Below are 18,536 nucleotides of genomic sequence, written 5' to 3' on the forward strand. Positions count from 1 at the left end.
ACAGTGTATGTGTATTTGGGGCACACTGTGGTCCTGAAGAAATGTCTAGAAGCTAGGTAAAAAGCAGATGGCAAGTCTCTCTCCTGTAATGGGGTGGGGGTGGGGGCAATCCCTTTGCTGACAGCAACAAACAGGCAAGAGAAAATAAAGACGACATCTCTGGGTGAGGCTAAGAAGAGTGAAGATTTGCAGGCAGGATTTTTGTGAGCACGGGTGATAGATAACTTCAGCACAGGGTCTGTTTTCTGTCATTCCATGGGGCAGTTGAGAGACCGTGTTGTGTGTGGCAGCCTTGTGAGACTGGGAAGGCAAGAGGTCCAGTACTAAGCGAGGGGTGGGTACAGTCAACCCTTTTTAGTTTGTTACTCAAAGATCCAGACAAATCCTAGTGTTGAATTAAAATGTACTGAGGTTAAGACTGTCTTTACTGTCTTCTGGGAGCACCTGGGAATGTTTCCTGGAGGATTTACCTCATCCCAGGTAAAACAGTTGCGCAGTTTTAGTGACTGGCAATGATTTAAATATACAACCAGGGGGAGCTGACCTGGGTGTGCTCCAGATTGGGGTTATCATTTCCCTATTTAACAACGAAGCTGCTCGTTCTGATGTGGTTTGGCTCTGATGCTTTAGGTCTGTGGCGAGGCAGCGAGCTGATGGAAGTGTGGAAGGAAGGAAGCTGCTTACCTCAGAGCAGTCAGGAGAGCAAGAGAAAGGGGGAGGGAGGAGGGAGGGGCAGGAAGGGGCAGGATGAGATTCAGCCCCAAGGGCACGCCCCACTGAGCTGTACCCAGGGCTGAGTTCTGCCTCTTGAGTGTGTGAACTTACAGCAGAGTCACCAGCTGGGACCCCCACACTCCCCCCTCCGCCCCCTGCAGCGTTTGCAGGGGAAGCTTTAGATCCAAACTGTTATAAAGTTTTAGCCCCTTGTGGTGAATTTTAAATTTCAGATGGGATGTTTTAAGTTTCATGTGCTCCCCCACAGTACTGGAGATTAAACCAAGGCCTTCCTCCTCTGCTAACCAGGGCCAGTCCCTTTTCTGAAGGACCCAGAAAGGGCCAGAGAGTGTAGACACCATCTCTGAAGGCATCGTGTAGCTAAGAGTTGGGATTCCCAGGCCAGGACTAAGCAGTTGTCCCAGCCGAGCTGTCACTCCACAGTTCCAGATTCGTTTTCCTCTATGCCTGGGAAATTTTTAAACTGAGCTGGTTTAACCTCTTCTTTAATGCCAGCATCAGTTGTCTTAGGGCTGGCCTGCAGTCATTGTGTTTTCTCTTGAAAATGGGGATGGTATCCATGCTGTGGATGGCAATACAGAGTCTGGATTCTGTAATGTACCTCTCACCTCTCAAAGACATTGGTTTTGCTGGCGCCACTGTTAGTGTTTGTCACAACGGGTAATTCTATTGACTGAACTCCTCTGTGGTGGGCAGCTGCTGAAATAAATACCTGCTGGGTTCCTAGGGGCCTGTTTGCTTGTGTGGAGCCTGCTCCACTCCTGTGTAGTTCTGGGGTCAGCTAGAGGGCTCAGTAGTTTGCTGCTGTCATCCTGGCCTGGCTTCACCTCCTGAATGTTTCCTGATCATCACCCAGGACACACCCATCAATTACATCTGTGTCTGGAACTTGAAGTTTTGTTTTCTGTTTTCCTCCTTGTTTCATCCCTGGTTTTGGTGCTGTCTACTCTTCATTACATTAAAAAAATCGTTGTTTGTTATTTTATTTTATATTTTTGGATTTTCAAGACAGGGTTTCTCTCTGTAGCTTTGGAACTTGTTCTGGAACTTGCTCTGTAGACCAGGTAGGCTTCGAGCTCCCTGAGTTCTGCCTGCTTCTGCTGGGATTGAAGGTGTGCGCCACCACTGCCCAGATAAAAGATTTATTTATTTATTTATTTATTTATTTAATTGATTTATGCCCAGGGCTGAGGACCAAACCCAGGGCCTTGCGCTTGCTAGGCAAGCGCTTTACCACTGAGCTAAATCCCCAACCCCTAGAATAATTATTTTATTTTTAATTATGTGTGTGTGGATCTGTGCTTGAGCCCTCTCTAAGAGTGGTGCATGCCCTCAGCCTTGGCTGCTCTTCTGCGCTGTTGTTTGCTTAGAGACAGGGTCTCATAGGGTGGTCCTCCTGTGTAGCCCTGGCTGGCCGTCCTGGAACTTGCTCTGTAGACCAGGCTGCCTCTGCCTCCCAAGTGCTGGGCTTAAAGGATTGCACCACCAAAACTAGGTACTGGTACATCCTGATAAAGGGCAGATGAAGACAGAATTTTTTTTTCTTTTTTGTTTGTTTATGAGTGTTTTGCCTGCATGTATATATGCATGCCTGGTGCCCATAGAGGCCAGAAGAGGGCATTGTATTCCCTGGAACTGGAGTTACAGGTGGTGGTGAGTAGCCACATGAATGCTGGGAATAGAACCTGGGTCCTCTGCAGGAGCAGCCCGTGCTCTAACCATCTCTCCGGCCTCTGGAGTAGGTTCTTGTAATCTTGCTTTTTTCTCTTCTACCTTTGCAGTTCATTGACAGCTAACTGGGCGAGGATTTGTGAGTAGAAAGTCCTGTCCTACTGTAGTGTAGCTTGCAAGTACTGGTTGTAGAAAGGCCAAAGCCAGTCAGCTTCCTTATCCATTGTAGGTGGCATTTCTTTCCTGCTAGATATTTGTACACACACACACACACACACACACACACACACCACACACACACACACACACACACACAATTGCCCTAGAGAGAAAGCAGGGCCAATACACCCATGAAAGTAGGATGGGGCCGGGCGTTGTGTGTGTGTGTGTGTGTGTGTGTGTGTGTGTGTGTGTGTGTGTGTGTTGTCTTCCCTTCGTCTCCTCTGCTGACTTTTCATCACTGCTCTTTAGCATGTGCCTTTTAGGTTAAGGATGGCTCGAATCCTGATTGAGACCTCTGAGCCTATAGGTGGAGGGCTGATTAGATACTTTTTGGAGCCAGTTAGATTCTACTGAGGAGGGTCTTCTGGTCCGTGTGGAGAGGGATGGGCTGGGTCCTGGAAGTGGCAGATAGGAGAGTGCTGAGTGCCTGTGTTTGCTATGCCCTTTTCCTGCTGTTTTGTGTGACTCCGGCCTGAGGTATCCTGCCCTTTCTGCCCAGAGCCTGTTTATGCCTCCAGCAATCAGCTTGCCTCTGCAGGTTTGGGGCCAGGCAGCCTCCAGCCACAAGGGTCTGAGGGTCCGAGGGCCTGACTGCACTAACCGGCCCATTCTGTCTTCGTATTCCTTTTTCCTCCATTGTTACAGTGACGTTTGGTAAAGTTCTGTGCAGTGGAGTCGGGACGCATGCTCTCAGCCCTGGATTTCACCTGGTAGGGCGCTCTCCAGCGTTCTTCAGGGAATTACAGGGCTGGCAGAAGGCCCTGGGCCACACCCTGTTCTGTGGAACGGAGGTGCCAGGGACTTGTTTATGAGGTCTGCTCTAGAGGACACATGACATGCCCTGGCTTTGTCCTGTCACTTTGGAAAATGGATTCTCTGTGACATTTGTAGTGGACAAATGAGCTGAAAAGCCTCATGACATCTAAGAAAGTGTAGTGAGCGGCATGTGTAGGAATGGGTGGGGTGGGGGACGAAAGAGCGTGAAGACACTGGAAACCCGCCATGTTCCTCTACCAGTCACAGCTGCTTCCCCTGGGCTGTGGATATGGCCAATGGTTAGGAGCACTTGTGACTCTTCCAGAGGACCTGAGTTCTGTCCCTAGCACCCACATCTGGTGTCTTTCGAACTGTAACTCAGCTCCAGGGGGCCTGCATGCACAGGGCATTTACTATGTTTGTTTTGTCTTGATTTTTTTTTTTTTTTTTTTTGAGACAGGGTTTCTCTGTGTAGCACTGGCTGTCCTGGAAGTCTCTTTGTAGACCAGGCTGGCCTAGAACTCAGAGTGATCGGCCTGCCTCTGCCTCTGCCTCCCAAGTGCTAGAATTAAAGGTGAGCACCACCACCACCTGGCTTTAGGGCATATACTCTTACAGAGACACACACACCTTGCTAAAAATTGCTCATTCCTTCAGTCTTGCCCACTTCCATAATTTAGAGATTGAGGTTCAGTAGATGTTGAACTGAGGTTGGGGTCCTCCTACCCTAAGGCTTCCTTGGCACCCTGCCTTTAGTGAAAGCTTGCAGCCAGCCTGTGGCTGACAACTGAATAATTCATTGTCTCTGCCTACGGTGAAGGAGCGCATGGAGGCAGGAGCAGTTTCCTCTGAGAATTTATAACTCTAAGCATGAACTGGGAATTCATCCTGTTCTTGGAAACTCTAAATCAAGGAATTAAAGGTGTTCCAGATTGGTAGGGGTTTGGCATTTCTCTCTGGAAGGTTGTGTTTCCATATCCAATATCAAAATCTGAGAAAAAAAATCTATCACAAGTGAAAGTCATCAGAAATGAACAAACAAAAAGTGCATTTTAAAATCAGAGGAGGAGGATGCAGGAGAGAGCTCTGGCTTAGAGCACACGCTGCTCTCGTGGAGGTTCCGAGGCCAGTTTCCAGCACTGTGTGACGGCTCAGGCTCATAGTCACCTATAACCCAGCTCCAGGGGTCCCAGTGCCTCTGGCCTCAAGAGTCACCTACACTCATCCACACAGTTACAACCAATTCAGGTAAATAAGACAGAAGCTGGGGGCGGGGGGCGTGGTTGGAAGTATTACAATGACCCAGGATGATAATGGCTGTGGGGAGGGACTGTGGTCGGGGTATTTCTGGCTCTCCAGAGGGCCTGGATTCTGGACACACACCCCATGTGTGTGGTTTTTTTTTTGGGGGGGGGTTACTTTTTCTAGGTGCTGGGCATCAAATTCTGGTTCTGTTCTTGACAGGAATAGGCAGATGGATCTCTGTGAGTTAAAGGACAGCCTGGTCTATATAGTGAGTTCTAGGACAGCCTGGACTACAGAGAGAAACCCTGTCTTAAAACAATAAAAATAAAGGGGCTGGAGAGATGGCTTAGTGGTTAAGAGCATTGCTGATCTTCCAGAGGACCTGGGTTCAATTCCCAGTACCCACATGGCAGCTCATGACTGTCTTTAACTCCAGTTCACACAGATAAACATGCAGGGAAATGAGTGCACATAAAATAAAAATAATTAAAAGATAAAACGATTTAAGTAGAAGAGATAGATTAGAAGGAAGAAACAGTGAGTTGGAAGTGCGATCTTAAAGAATTACCCAATGACACAAACTTGGGCAATAGGAAAAACGGGTCAGTGATGGCTAATTCCACTGTTAGCTAGATCGGGTTAAGAAACAACCTAGGCCATTCGCTTGGATGTGTCTAAGGGTATTTCCAGAGAGGTTGGACCCTAGATACTGGGACTAAATTAAAAAGAGAAGGAGAAAGCTGGCTGAGGACTGGCTTCCCAGCTCACCACCCTTCCCTGCTGTGATGGACGGAGCCCACATAATCCCTTTCTCCCTTAGGTTACTTGTCGGGGATTTGGTCAGTGATGAGAAAAGTCCCTTGCTGCTGCTGTAACAAAACCACACACTGGACAGTAGTTGAGGAGACAGGAATCCAAGAGTGTGACTCTAACATTTAGCAAGGGCCTTAGTGGAACCCTTTCATGCAGGGGAGAGAGAGAGGGTGGGGGGGCTGTTTATAACTTACTCCCATGACCTACCTTGTGCTATGACATGAATCCATTCATGAAGTAAGGGCCCTGGTGACCCATTTGTCTCTTAAAAGCCGCCCCCCCCAACCTTTAAGTTTCCAATATAAGTGTAGGTGTGGGGTGTGGTGGCACACAGCTGTAATCCAGAGAGGCTAAGACAGGAGGATCACAAGTCTCAGGCTAGCCAGGGATACAGAATGAGGTGGTCTCTTGAAAAAGAAGAAAACCAAACCAAACGTTTGTAGCATTTGAACCCCAAACAGTAAGAAATCTTCACATTTTGGTGTGTGAGACATCCCCTGTAGGCTCATGTATTGGAACAGTTTCCCCCTGGTGGCACTGTTAACAGGGGTTCTGGAGCCTCTGGGAGTCACAGCTTAGTTGGAAGAATCGGGTCCCTGAAGGTGGCCTTAATGTTTGGTAGCTCAACCCGACTTCAAGCCTTGTCACTTCTTCCTGACCCACCCAATGAACAAGTGTCCTCATGCTTCTGCCTTGATGCAAGCATCCTCACACATTCCTGCCCCACGCAAACATCCTCATACCCCTGCAAGTGTCCTCACAGTCCTACCCCTGGTGCAAGCGTCCTCACACTCCTGCCCCTGATGCAAGCGCCCTCACACTCCTGCCCCTGGTGCAAGCACCCTCACACTCCTGCCCCTGATTGGTGCAAGCGCCCTCACACTCCTGCCCCTGGTGCAAGCATCCTCACACTCCTGCCCCTGATTGGTGCAAGCGTCCTCACACTCCTGCCCCTGGGGCAAGCATCCTCACACTCCTGTCCCGATGAAGACATCCCTGCAGACTTCCTCCCCCTCAAATGATGAGCCAGAATAAATCCTGAAAAAAGTATCTGAAGCATGACCCTAATTAATCTTATCAATAAAAATCTGGAGTCAGTTATTGAGGTAAAAGCTGAAAGATCAGAGAATCAAAGGAGCAGCCACAGTCACCTCTTATCTCCACTCCTCCCGTTTTATCACTTCCTGTCTCCGCCCAGCCTTGTCACTTCCTGTCTTTCTGTTCAGTCGTCCAGACCTCTATGGTTAAATGGTGGCTAGCTCTGTCCTCTGATCTCAGGCAAGCTTTACTTGTCAGAACACAAACAAAATATCACACAACAAATAGCTAATATACCTAGTCTCATGATCCCATTTTAGCTGCAAAACAAAATGAAAAACCAATCTTGGCTGTATAACCCACGAATAATGTTTCAGAGATGGTTACAGGAAGCAAAATATTACACTGAATATAACATATTAAAGACTTTTTTATTAGTTCCAATTGGGAACAAGCTTGCTTCACGTGTCAATCTCTTATCCCTCCCCCAACCCTCCACCAGCTTCCCCCCCTACCCCAGGGAGGGTAGGGCCCTCCATGGGGCTCCCCAAAGTCCATCACATCATCCTGGGCCGGGCCTAGGCCCTCCCAGGCTGAAAGAGCATCCCTTCATGTGGGATGGGCACTCAAAATTCCTTCTTACACAGGGAAAAATACTAATCCACTACCAGGGGCTCCATAGAGTGCTGAGGCCTCCTCATTGACATCCACATTCAGGGGTCTGGATCAGTCCCATGCTGGCTTCCCAGACAGCAGTCTGAGGTTCATGTACTCCCCGTTGTTCAGACCAGCTGTTTCTGTGGGATTCACCAGCCTGGTCCCTTCCCCTTTGATCTTCAATCCTCCCTCTGTGCAACTGGGTTCCAGAGTTCAGTGTATAGCTGTGGGTGTCTGCCTCTGCTTCCATCAGCCACTGGATGAGGGCTCTAGGATGGCATAAAAAGTAGTCATCAATCTCATAGGGGAAGGACATTTAGGGTAGCCTCTCCACCACTGCCTAGATTGTCAGTTGGTGTCATCCTTGTAGATCTCTGGAGATCTTCTCTAGTGCCAGATCTCTCCTCGGACCTATAATGGCTCCCTCTGATATGGTATCTCTCATCCTTCTCTCCTCTATTCTTCCTCCAACTCAACCTTTCTGCTCCTGAATTTCCTCCTCTCCCCTCCTCTTCTCCTCTTGTTCTTCCAGCTCCCTCTCCCCTACCCTCATGCTCCCAATTAGCTCAGGAGATCCAGGCCCTTCCATGGGGTCCATGCATTTTTCTCTTCGAGTCCTTGTTTACTAGTTTGGTGAAGAGGATTGTAGGCTGGTAATCTTTTGCTCTATGTCTAAAATTCAAATATGAGTGAGTACATACCATGTTTGTCTTTTTGTGACTGGGTTACCTCGCTCAGGATGGTTTCTTCTAGTTCCATCCATTTGCCTGCGATTTTCAAGATTCCATTGCTTTTTTCCGCGGAATAGTACTCCATTGTGTAAATGTACCACATTTTCTCTATCCATTCTTCAGTTGAGGGGCATCTAGGTTGCTTCCAGGTTCTGGCTATTACGAACAACGTTGCTATGAACATGGTTGAACATATGTCCTTGTTGTATGAACGTGCGTTATTTGGGTACATGCCCAAGAGAGGAATTGCTGGATCTTGAGGTAGACGGATTGCCATTTTCCTGAGAAACCGACATACTGATTTCCAGAGTGGTCTTACAAGTTTGCACTCCCACCAGCAATGGAGGAGTGTTCCTTTTTCTCCACATCCTCCCCAGCATAGATTGCCATTGGTGTTTTTGATTTTAGCCATTCTGGCTGGTGTAAGATGGTATCTCAGAGTTGTTTTGAGTTGCATTTCTCTGATGGCTAAGGATTTTGACCATTTTCTTAAGTGTCTTTCAGCCATTTTAGATTCCTCTGTTGAGAATTCTCTATTTAGTTCTGCATCCCACCTTTTAATTTCATTGATTGGTGTTTTGGTGGCTAGCTTCTTGAGTTCCTTGTATATTTTGGAAATCAGCCCTCTGTCAGATGTGGGGTTGGTGAAGATCTTTTCCCATTCTGTGGACTGTCGTTTTGTCTTACTGTGTCCTTTGCCTTACAGAAGCTTCTCGGTTTCAAGAGGTCCCATTTATTAATTGTAGATCTCAGTGTCTGTGCTACTGGTGTAATGTTCAGGAAGCGTTCTGTACCAATTCATTCAAGGGTATCTCCCACTTTCTCTTCTAGAAGATTCAGTGTAGCTGGATTTATGTTGAGATCTCTGATCCATTTGGAGTTAAGTTTTGTGCAAGGTGATGGATATAGATCTATCTGCAATCTTCTGCATGTCTGAAGTTGTGCCAGCACCATTTGTTGAAGATGCTTTTTTCTATTGTATAAATTTAGCTTCTTTGTCAAAAATCAGGTGTTCATATGTGTGTGGGTTAATATCAGGGTTTTCACTTCGATTCCATTGATCTACCTGTCTATTTTTGTGCCAATACCAAGCTGTTTTCAGGACTATGGCTCTATAATAGAGCTTGAAGTCAGGGATGGTGTTGCCTTCAGAAGTTCCTTTATTGTACAGGGTTGTTTGGCTATCCTGGGTTTTTTGTTTTTCCATATAAAGTTGAGTATTGTTCTTTCAAGGTCTGTAAAGAACTGTGTTGGGATTTTGATGGGGATTGCATTGGATTTGTGGATTGCTTTTGGCAAGATTGCCTTTTTTGTTTTGTTTTGTTTTTCGAGACAGGGTTTCTCTGTGTAGCTTTGGAATCTATTCTAGCATTCGCTCTGGAGACCAGGCTGGCCTCGAACTCACAGACATCCGCCTGCCTCTGGCCTCCTGAGTGCTGGGATTAAAGGCGTGCTCCACCAATGCCCAGCAAGATTACCATTTTTACTATGTTGATTCTACCTATCTGAGAGCATGGGAGATCTTTCCATTTTCTGGTATCTTCTTTAATTTCTTTCTTTAAAGTCTCAAAGTTCTTACTGTACAGGTCTTTCACTTTATTGGTTGTTTTTACCCCAAGATATTTTATGTTGTTTGTGGATATTGTGAAGGGTGATGCAATGAAGGAGCTTAGTAACCTGTGAGATTAAGATATCCTTTATTAAATAAATGCCAGCGGAACGCAAGCCAGAGCATGCTTGGGGCAGCAAGGCAGGGAGGCCAGAGAGAGGGGCTCCCATGTGCCTTGTCTGTTCCTTTAAACCCTATCATGAGTCATCCTGACCTTACCTTGACCATGCCCTGACGGGCGTGATTAGGCACACCTGTAGCCGGTTTCTAGCAGGCGTGGCTTACATTGTCCCCTACAATTACCCTTTTAGTCTAAAAGAGGATTAAAGCTTAACAGTGTAAAGTATCCAAAATTAACAATCATAAAGGTGAAATAAAGAAGATACAATAATCTGCTGTGTCACATCCTAACTATGTCTACATCAGCTAAACCCTAAAGTCAACTGAAAAGAGGTGTCCAAACCTGAACACCTCCTTCCAATCCCAACCCTAAACAATAGGGAGGTCATTCCTAACTAGGCTTACTCTACCCTAATAGACAACAATGGGGAATGGGGGCGTAGCATCCTCCAACTTACTTCCTGCTGAAATGGGACGGCGGTAACCTCGTGGGGTCCTGTTGCAAGAAAATGTTAGTATAGTGAAAGTCTCTAATGGATTATATCCAGTCCATGATAGATGGGATTTGTTTGATTGAAGATCTAGGTTGAAATCCTCAACTTGATTGAAGTCAGTACCCAAAGCTCTGGTCGGAGTGTCATTTGAAATGGAGTAAGTTGGATCCAGTGCAGTCGAGGAGGTGTGGCCCAATTTCCCTCTGGAGCGTCCAGGGATTGCTGTCAGGCGGGTGGGTCTTCATTGGCTGTGTGGGACTCAAGCATAAGTGTTAGCAGAGAAATGTTTGCTTGTATGTATATGCATGCTGGGAAAGGCAACCGTGGCAAAATAATGATTATGAGACGGTGTACACCTTGAAGGAAAGAGCCAAGAAAGACAAAGACAGTCCCCAAATTCTTCTCTCGTTCTGTATTACATCAGTTGGCTTCTTGATACAATACAGAAACGCTAAAGTTTAGTTAAACAACATGCATGGATTTTAGAGGAGGAAAGCCGAATCCACCTCCAAATTCAGCATTGATTTCATTGAATAGGGACTAGGAAAATAAAGAGAAATAGAGTTCTTTGAGTGATAGCTGTAAAGTTTACCATATGACATGTTCCTTTTGTTTGATGGTTATAGCTACCTTCTCTTCTTAAGCATCTACCCATGTAATGTTTTTGGACTTCTGGAGGTGAGTTTTTCTATGAAGACAGAAGCAAAACACTTTCCTTTCCTTTGGAAGGTTTCTATTTAGTTTATGAGATATACCTCAGTAAAATACCTGTCACTTATCCTAGTCAAGAGGTTTGTCTTTTTCAACTCGAATCTTGATGAATTTTGATGGTATCCAAAGTTTTTTTTCTCCTGTGGAAACAAATGCAAAACCCCTACTGCAACGTAACACATGTCCTGGTTTCCATACAGAGGTTAGTACATCTTTGAAGTATACCGGCTGATTCAGTTCAGCAGTTTTTTCTGTAGTCCAGTGTCTTTCTGCAGCTGTTTGTCCTTTTTCATTGGCATTAAGAAAGTTTAGTGTTAATAAAGCATTATGCAACCTATGTTTGGGGGATTTTGTCTTCCCAGCCTATCTATGGAGCATCTTAAGTGTTCTATTAGATCTCTCAACCAACACTACTTGTCCTGTAGGATTGTGTGGTATACCGGTGACATGCTTTATGTTACAATATTTGGAAAACTGTCCCCTACAGTGATGTTTCTCTGATTTCTTTCTCATTGCATTTATCATCTGTATTATAGTAGGGCTACTGATTGTTTTTTGAGTTAATTTTCTATCCTGCTACTTTGCTGAAGGTGTCTATCAGCTGTAGGAGTTCCCTGGTAGAGTTTTTTGGGTCACTTATGTAGACTGTCATATCATCTGCAAATAGTGAAAGTTTGACTTCTTCCTTTCCAATTTGTATCCCCTTGATCTCCTTTTGTTGTCTTATTGCTCTAGCTAGAACTTCAAGTACAATATTGAAGAGATATGGAGAGAGTGGACAGCCTTGTCTTGTCCCTGATTTTAGAGGAATCGCTTTGAGTTTCTCTCCATTTAGTTTGATGTTGGCTGTTGGTTTGGTGTATATTGCTTTTATCATGTTAGGTATGTTCATGTTATTCCTGCTCCCTCCAAGATCTTTATCATGAAGGGATGTTGGATTTTGTCAAAAGCTTTTTCAGCATCTAGTGAGATGATCATGTGGTTTTTCTTTTTCAGTTTGTTTATATGGTGGATTACATTGATGGAGTTTCGTATGTTGAACCATCCTTGCATCCCTGGGATGAAGCCTACTTGATCTTGGTGGATGATTTTTCTGATGTGTTCTTGGATTCAATTTGCCAATATTTTGTTGAGTATTTTTGCATCGATGTTCATGAGGGATATTGGTCTGTAGTTCTCTCTTTTAGTTGTATCTTTGTGTGGCTTGGGTATAAAAGTAATTGTAGCCTCATAAAAAGAGTTTGGCAATGTTCCTTCTGCTTCTATTTTGTGGAACAATTTGAGGAGTACTGGTATTAGCTCTGGTTTGAATTTCTGGTAGAATTCTGCAGTGAAGCCATCTGGCCCTGGGCTTTTTTTGCTTGGGAGGCTTTTGATGAATGCTTCTATTTCATTAGGGGTTATAGGTTGATTTAAACTACTTATCTGTTCTTGGTTTAATTTTGGTAAGTGATATCTATCCAGAAAATTGTCCATTTCCTTTAGAGTTTTGAATTTTGTGGAGTACAGGTTTTCAAAGTATGTCCTGATGATTCTCTGGATTTCCTCAGTGTCTGTTGTTATATCCCCCTTTTTATTTCTGATTTTGTTAATTAGCGTGCTCTCTCTCTCTGCCTTTTGGTTTGTTTGGATAGAGGTTTATCTATCTTGTTGATCTTCTCCAAGAACCAACTCTTTGTTTCATTCTTTGTACTGTTTTCCTCGTTTCTACTTTATTGATTTCAGCCCTCAGTTTGATTATTTCCTGTCGTATACTCCTCTGTGGTGATTGTGCTTCTTTTTGTTCTAAAGCTTTCAGTTGTTCTATCAATTCTCTAGTGTGACTATTCTCTAGTTTCTTCATGTGGGCACTTAGTGCTATGAATTTCTTCTTAGCACTGCTTTCAGATTGTCCCATAAGTTTGGGTATGTTGTGTCTACATTCTCAATTTTTAGGAAGTCTTTAGTTTCTTTTTTTATTTCTTCCTTGACCCAGGAATGGTGCACTTGGATGTTATTCAGTTTCCCTGAGTTTGTAGGTTTTCTGCAATTTGTATTGCTGTTGAATTCTAACTTTACAGCGTGGTGGTCTGATAAGATACAGGGGGTTATTTCGATTTCTTTGTATCTGTGGAGGTTTGCTATGTTGCCAAGTATGTGGTCAATTTTAGGGAAGGTTCCTTGTGGCGCTGAGAAGAAGGTATATTCTTTTGTGTTTGGATGGAATGTTTTATAGATATCTATTAAAACCAGTTGGGTCAAAACTTCTGTCAGATCCTTTGTTTCTTTCTAGTGATCCTGTCTAGTGCTGAAAGCAGAGTGTTGAAGTCTCCTACTATAAGTGTGTGGAGTTTTATGTGTGCTTTGAGCTTTAGTAATGTTTCTTTTACAAATGTGGGTGCCTTCGTATTTGGGGCATAGATGCTCAGGATTGAGACTTCATCTTGATGGACTTTTCCTGTGATGAATATGAAATGCCCTTCTTCATCTCTTTTGATTTATTTTAGTTTGAAGTCTAATTTGTTAGATATTAGGATTGCTACACCAGCTTGTTTCTTGGGTGTATTTGATTGGAAAATCTTTTCCCAACCCTTTACTCTGAGGTAACGCCTGTCTTTGAAGTTGTGGTGTGTTTCTTGTATACAGCAGAAGGATGGATTTTGTCTTTGTACCCATTCTGTTAGCCTGTATCTTTTTATAGGCAGGTTAAGGTCATTGACATTGAGGGATATTAATGTCCATTGATTGTTGGTTTTTGTTTGTTTTGGATTTATTGTTGGTGGTGTCACTGTGTGTGGATTTTGCCCTCCTGTTTTATTTCATGTTTGGTAAAGTTGGTTTATCTATTGCCTATGTTTTTGTGAGTGTAGTTATCTTTGTTGAGTTGGAGTTTTCCTTCCAGAACTTTCTGTAGTGCTGGATTTGTGGATGTGTATTGTTTAAATCTGGTTTTGTCATGGAATATCTTGTTTTCTCCATCTATAGTGATTGAAAGTTTTGCTGGGTACAGTAGTCTGGGTTGACATCCGTGTTCCCTTAGTGTTTGTAGGATATCTATCCAGGACCTTCTGGCTTTCAAAGTTTCCTTTGAGAAGTCAGGTGTGATTATGATAGGTCTGCCTTTATATGTTACTTGACTTTTTTCCTTTGCTGCTCTTAATATTTTCTCTTTATTCTGTAAGTTTGGTGTTTTGATTATTATGTGGTGAGGGGACTTCTTTTTGTGGTCCAGTCTATTTGGTGTTCTGTAAGCTTCTTGTACTTTCATAGGCATATCCTTCTGTAGGTTGGGGAAGTTTTCTTCTATGATTTTGTTGTATATGTTTTCTGTACCTTTGAAGGTATTTCTTCACCTTCTTCTGTACCTATTATTCTTAGGTTCGGCTTTTTCACGGTGTCCCGTATTTCCTGGATATTTTGTGTTAGGGATTTGTTGGACTTGAGATTTTCTTTGGTCGATGACTGTATATCCTCTAACGAGTCTTCAACAACTGAAATTCTCTCTTCCATCTCTTGTATTCTATTGGTTATACTCACATCCTTAGTTCCTGATCATTTATTCAGCCTTTCTATTTCCAGCATCCCCTCATTCTGTGTTTTCTTTATTGTGTCTATTTCGGCTTTCATGCCTTGAACTGTTTCTAATGCTTCCTTCACTTATTTGGTTGTTTTTTCTTGGCTTTCTTTAGATTCTTTAAGAGAATTACTTATTTCTTGATTTTTTTTTTTTGGTTTGTTTTTTTTTCTTCTGTTTCTTTAAGAGATTTTCTTGTTTCCTCTTTAAGGGTCTTGAACATCTTCATAAAGGAGATTTTTTAGATCTGTCTCTTCTTCCTCTGTGTTATAAGTTTTCAGATCTTGCTGGTGTGGAGTCCCTAGATTGCGGTGCTGTCATATTGGTCTTTCTGTTGTTGTGTTCTTGTTCTGTCTTCTTCCCATCTCTTCTTCCAGTGGTTGCAGGTGGGGTCTCTCTATCTCCTCTTGTCACCCGGTGGTGTGTGTGGGCCAAGATTTCAATGTCTGCAGCTCTGGATGGTCTTGACTCTCCTGGTAGTCTCAGCACTCAGGGGAGGTTGGGTCAGCGGAGGGGGAAGGAAGTGTGAGGTGTTTCCAGACTCAGGGAGGTCCTCCCTGCCTGGGTGTGTCCACTCTATGGCTGGCATGTGCAGGCCCAGAGAGATGGGGGTGGGGTAGGCTGTGTAGGTTTTTCTCTTGTTGGGATGGGTGAACAGGCAGGGCCAGTTGGGGAGACTCCTGACCTGGCTGCCAGGGGTGTGGGCGGGAGGCCTTCATCTATTAAAAGGCTAGGTGGCCTTGTGGTTGGAATTTTGCCAGAGGCTATAAATAGCTAGTATGAGAGTGTGAAGAAACGGAGCCAGGGAGGAGAGAGGAAGGAGGAGGCCCCTGGGTCTCCAGTTGGCAGTCTTCTGGGTGTGGTGTGGGAGGGGTGTGGATTCTCACATGGGATGCAAAGCTTTGTAGGCAGGCTCTGAGGCCTGGACTGCAGGGATCTCCACAGCCCTAGGAGACAGGTGCTATCTGTCACCTGTCCCCAGAGTAGCTAAGTGACTTACCCCAGGCACACAGCTGGGGAGCATCAGCAGAGTTTGGAGTCTGGCCACCTCAAATCTGCTCTGTAGGGGTCACTGTGAGCAGGTCTGGTCAGTCACTCAGGTGATGTCCAGAGCCTTTGGGTCCTGCCTAGATACTTGATGTGGACTCACTTTCCAGGAAGTGTCAGAGGGGCATTGTCACAATGGCCTGGAGAGAGGAGCTAGGCCAGCCACAGGCCCACCCTGTATTTATTGTTCCCTGTGACTCCCCACCCTGAACAAGGGACTCATGTCCTGAACGGAGGTGGATGCTCTGTCGAGTTGGAGGTTGAACCTAGGGCTTCACGAACCCCTGGGTTGCACCGGTAGCTGCGTCATATTGAAGCCACCCCTCCTTCCTTTCAGTCTTTCTGTAACCAGTGCACCCACAGTGCTCTGCCCATTGTGTGTCTATCCCATCTGTTCGGGGTCAGCTTTCCACTCTTGTGGGGGAAGCCAGGCATCTAAGAAGCAATGGCTGAGGAAACATACAAACCATCTTTGGCTTCTCAGCCAGGCATGGTGGTGTATGTCTTCAATCTCAGCAGAGGCAGGTGGCTCTCCAGGAGTTCAAGGCCAGCCTGGTCTATAGAGTGAGTTCCACAACAGTCAGAGCTGTTACACAGAGAAACCCTGTCTTGGAAAACCATACACACCAATAATTAAAATAATAATAATAATGAATAATAATAGTTTCTACTTTCTCATCCAAGTGTTTACGGTGCTGATGCTTTCACTTCCTCCTGGGGATTGTTGGGGGTTTTTACTCACTCCTGCTGTCATGGCTGCTGCTGTTCAGGGAGACTCCAGGTTGGAGAGGAGCAACCCTGTACTCCCTGGACTGGGTACTTCACTTAGCTCAACTGCCAGTTACTGCCACAAGTGGCCTAGAGCATGTGGGCAATAAAGGTGCCACCCAGGCTCCTGGCACTTGCAGGGCCTCTGTTTCTAGGCCTGCACTCTCCCCTCAGAGCCTTGCCAACAGGCTTGAATAAAGTCCTGCCCGGCGGGAGTGGGGGAGGGATGGGGGGGCTGCCAGCATAGTCTCTGTGAGTGAGGTCCTGGTTGGGAGAAGCCAGAGCACATATCCATTTGAGCCCTGTTCTGCATCCTGAGGTCTGTCTTCTGGGCCAGGCTGAGTCCTAGCCACCTGGCAGGCTGTCACCATAAGCATGGCCCTGGATGGCCAGAGCTGAGGCTGGGTTCTGCTATTCTGATTGGGTAACGTTTTGAACTTGTGGGTCCTGCCTGAAGTCTTGACATTGGCTGCTTGCCCAAGGCTGGGGCACCCTGGAAGAGCCTCCTACCACGGTGGGGAGATGTTGTGAGGTGACTCTGACCTGTTGTAGCTAGGGCTCCTCTGTGAGCAGCTAGTAAGGAGCCTCCTATTTGCATTGGGCCCTGGGAGATTAAACAGCCCTAGGGTCAGAACCACACTGCCCACCCCAGATCAGGTGCCGACTCCCTCATGTCCCACGGGTCTTTCAGGTGGGCTGTCAGAGGAAGCTGGGATGCTGGACAGTCGAGGTGCAGAGGGTCTGAGTGAATGCGATTTCCTTTAGGGTTTCTGTGTAGGGTTCTGGAGGTGAGGTAGTAAATGTCACCCCCTTGTCTGGAGGTCCTGTGAGGGTCCCAGACAGGGCCTTCTTTGGCACTCTTTCTTATCCTACATCCAAAGGTTCATGAGGTTATTGTGGGCAAAATGGTTGGGATTGTGGCTTGTTGGTAGGCTTTATCAGAGAGATGGATTGGGTGAATGAGATAAAGGAGTGTTTGGGGAATTATAAATCAGAGCATTCAGCCATCTGGATGGAATTTATGCGTAAGAGTGGATAGGGTATACCTGTGGGTGTGTTGGCCAAACCTAGCTGCAAAGTTGATCTGTGACTGCAGCTTAGCCCTTCCTGTCTGAGGAAAATGCCCCTTGGTGACCCCGGGAGAAGCTTAGATGTTCTGTAGCACCAGGCGATCACCGCACCGCAAGAACAAGGCAGGATGACCGGCTGGCTGGTGTGGGCAGGGGGTGGAGGAGAAAGCCTGGTCTTCCTAACAGGATGTGTGGGTAAGGGGTCCAGCGTTGAGGGCGGAGGGGTGGGTTGGTGTCTTCCCCAGGGGCCTTCAGCTCGGCCTCGTTTCCCAGTTACAAGTCACTGGCATGTGCTCAGCTTCTCTCTTGTCCGGGGCACAGGTTCTGGGCGTGGGGAGGCTGAGACTCGGGAGTGCATCTACTACAACGCCAACTGGGAGCTGGAGCGCACCAACCAGAGCGGCCTGGAGCGCTGCGAGGGGGAGCAGGACAAGCGGCTGCACTGCTACGCCTCCTGGCGCAACAGCTCGGGCACTATCGAGCTGGTGAAGAAGGGCTGCTGGCTGGATGACTTCAACTGCTACGACAGGTACCCTGGGGGCGCGGCGCGTTCCCACCCGTGCCGTCCTCGCCCACTGATCTGATCTCAGGATGCCTGAGCTGGGAAACGGCTTCTGAGGCAGTGCCCAGGGTCCCAAGCCGCATTGCTGCTGTTTGCTCTCCTGAGCTCAGGCTACATTTCTGTGCCTGGCTGTGCCTGCCTGTCTCTCCTAGACTTGGGTCGCTACAGCGGAAGTGGGTTCGCCCTAACTGCTGATGTTCCCTGGAGCTGCTCTGTCTGTGGGGAGGGGTCTGGACGAGCCTTGCTTTCCCTTCCCTGCTCCCAGTTTGTAACGTGGACTCTGGGCCTTCTTCAGGCAGGAGTGTGTGGCCACTGAGGAGAACCCCCAGGTGTACTTCTGCTGTTGTGAAGGCAACTTCTGCAACGAGCGCTTCACCCACTTGCCCGAGCCTGGGGGCCCAGAAGGTGAGGAGCCCGTGGGAAGAGGGGTCTAAGTGGGGAGTGGTTGCAGGGCCTCCGGGAGTGTTGGAGCAGGCGGGCTGTGTGACACAGGGCTCCATGTGTCCCCCAGTCACCTACGAGCCACCCCCGACAGCCCCCACCCTGCTCACGGTGCTGGCCTACTCTCTGCTGCCCATTGGGGGCCTCTCCCTCATTGTCCTGCTGGCCTTCTGGATGTATCGACATCGCAAGCCTCCCTACGGCCATGTGGACATCCATGAGGTGAGAGGGTGCCGGCGTGGGGCAGGGCAGGGCAGGGCAGGGAGAAGGGATGGCCGGACAGACTCCTTTTA

The 18,536-nt window shown here is 46.6% G+C and overlaps 1 protein-coding gene across 2 annotated transcripts in view; it reads left to right on the forward strand.

Annotated features, from left to right (window-relative positions):
- The window catches only part of Acvr2b (activin A receptor type 2B), a 43,140-nt gene that overhangs the window by 10,639 nt on the left and 13,965 nt on the right, over nt 1-18,536 (forward strand). For both annotated transcript variants that reach the window (XM_027415377.2, XM_027415378.2), the window contains exons 2-4: nt 17,562-17,769; nt 18,098-18,207; nt 18,314-18,465. In XM_027415377.2, the coding sequence (XP_027271178.1) occupies nt 17,562-17,769; nt 18,098-18,207; nt 18,314-18,465 (470 nt within the window). The remainder of the gene's footprint in view (nt 1-17,561; nt 17,770-18,097; nt 18,208-18,313; nt 18,466-18,536) is intronic.

The sequence above is a fragment of the Cricetulus griseus genome, chromosome 4 (genome assembly GCF_003668045.3).
Source record: "Cricetulus griseus strain 17A/GY chromosome 4, alternate assembly CriGri-PICRH-1.0, whole genome shotgun sequence".
NCBI classification, from domain to species: Eukaryota; Metazoa; Chordata; class Mammalia; order Rodentia; family Cricetidae; genus Cricetulus; species Cricetulus griseus.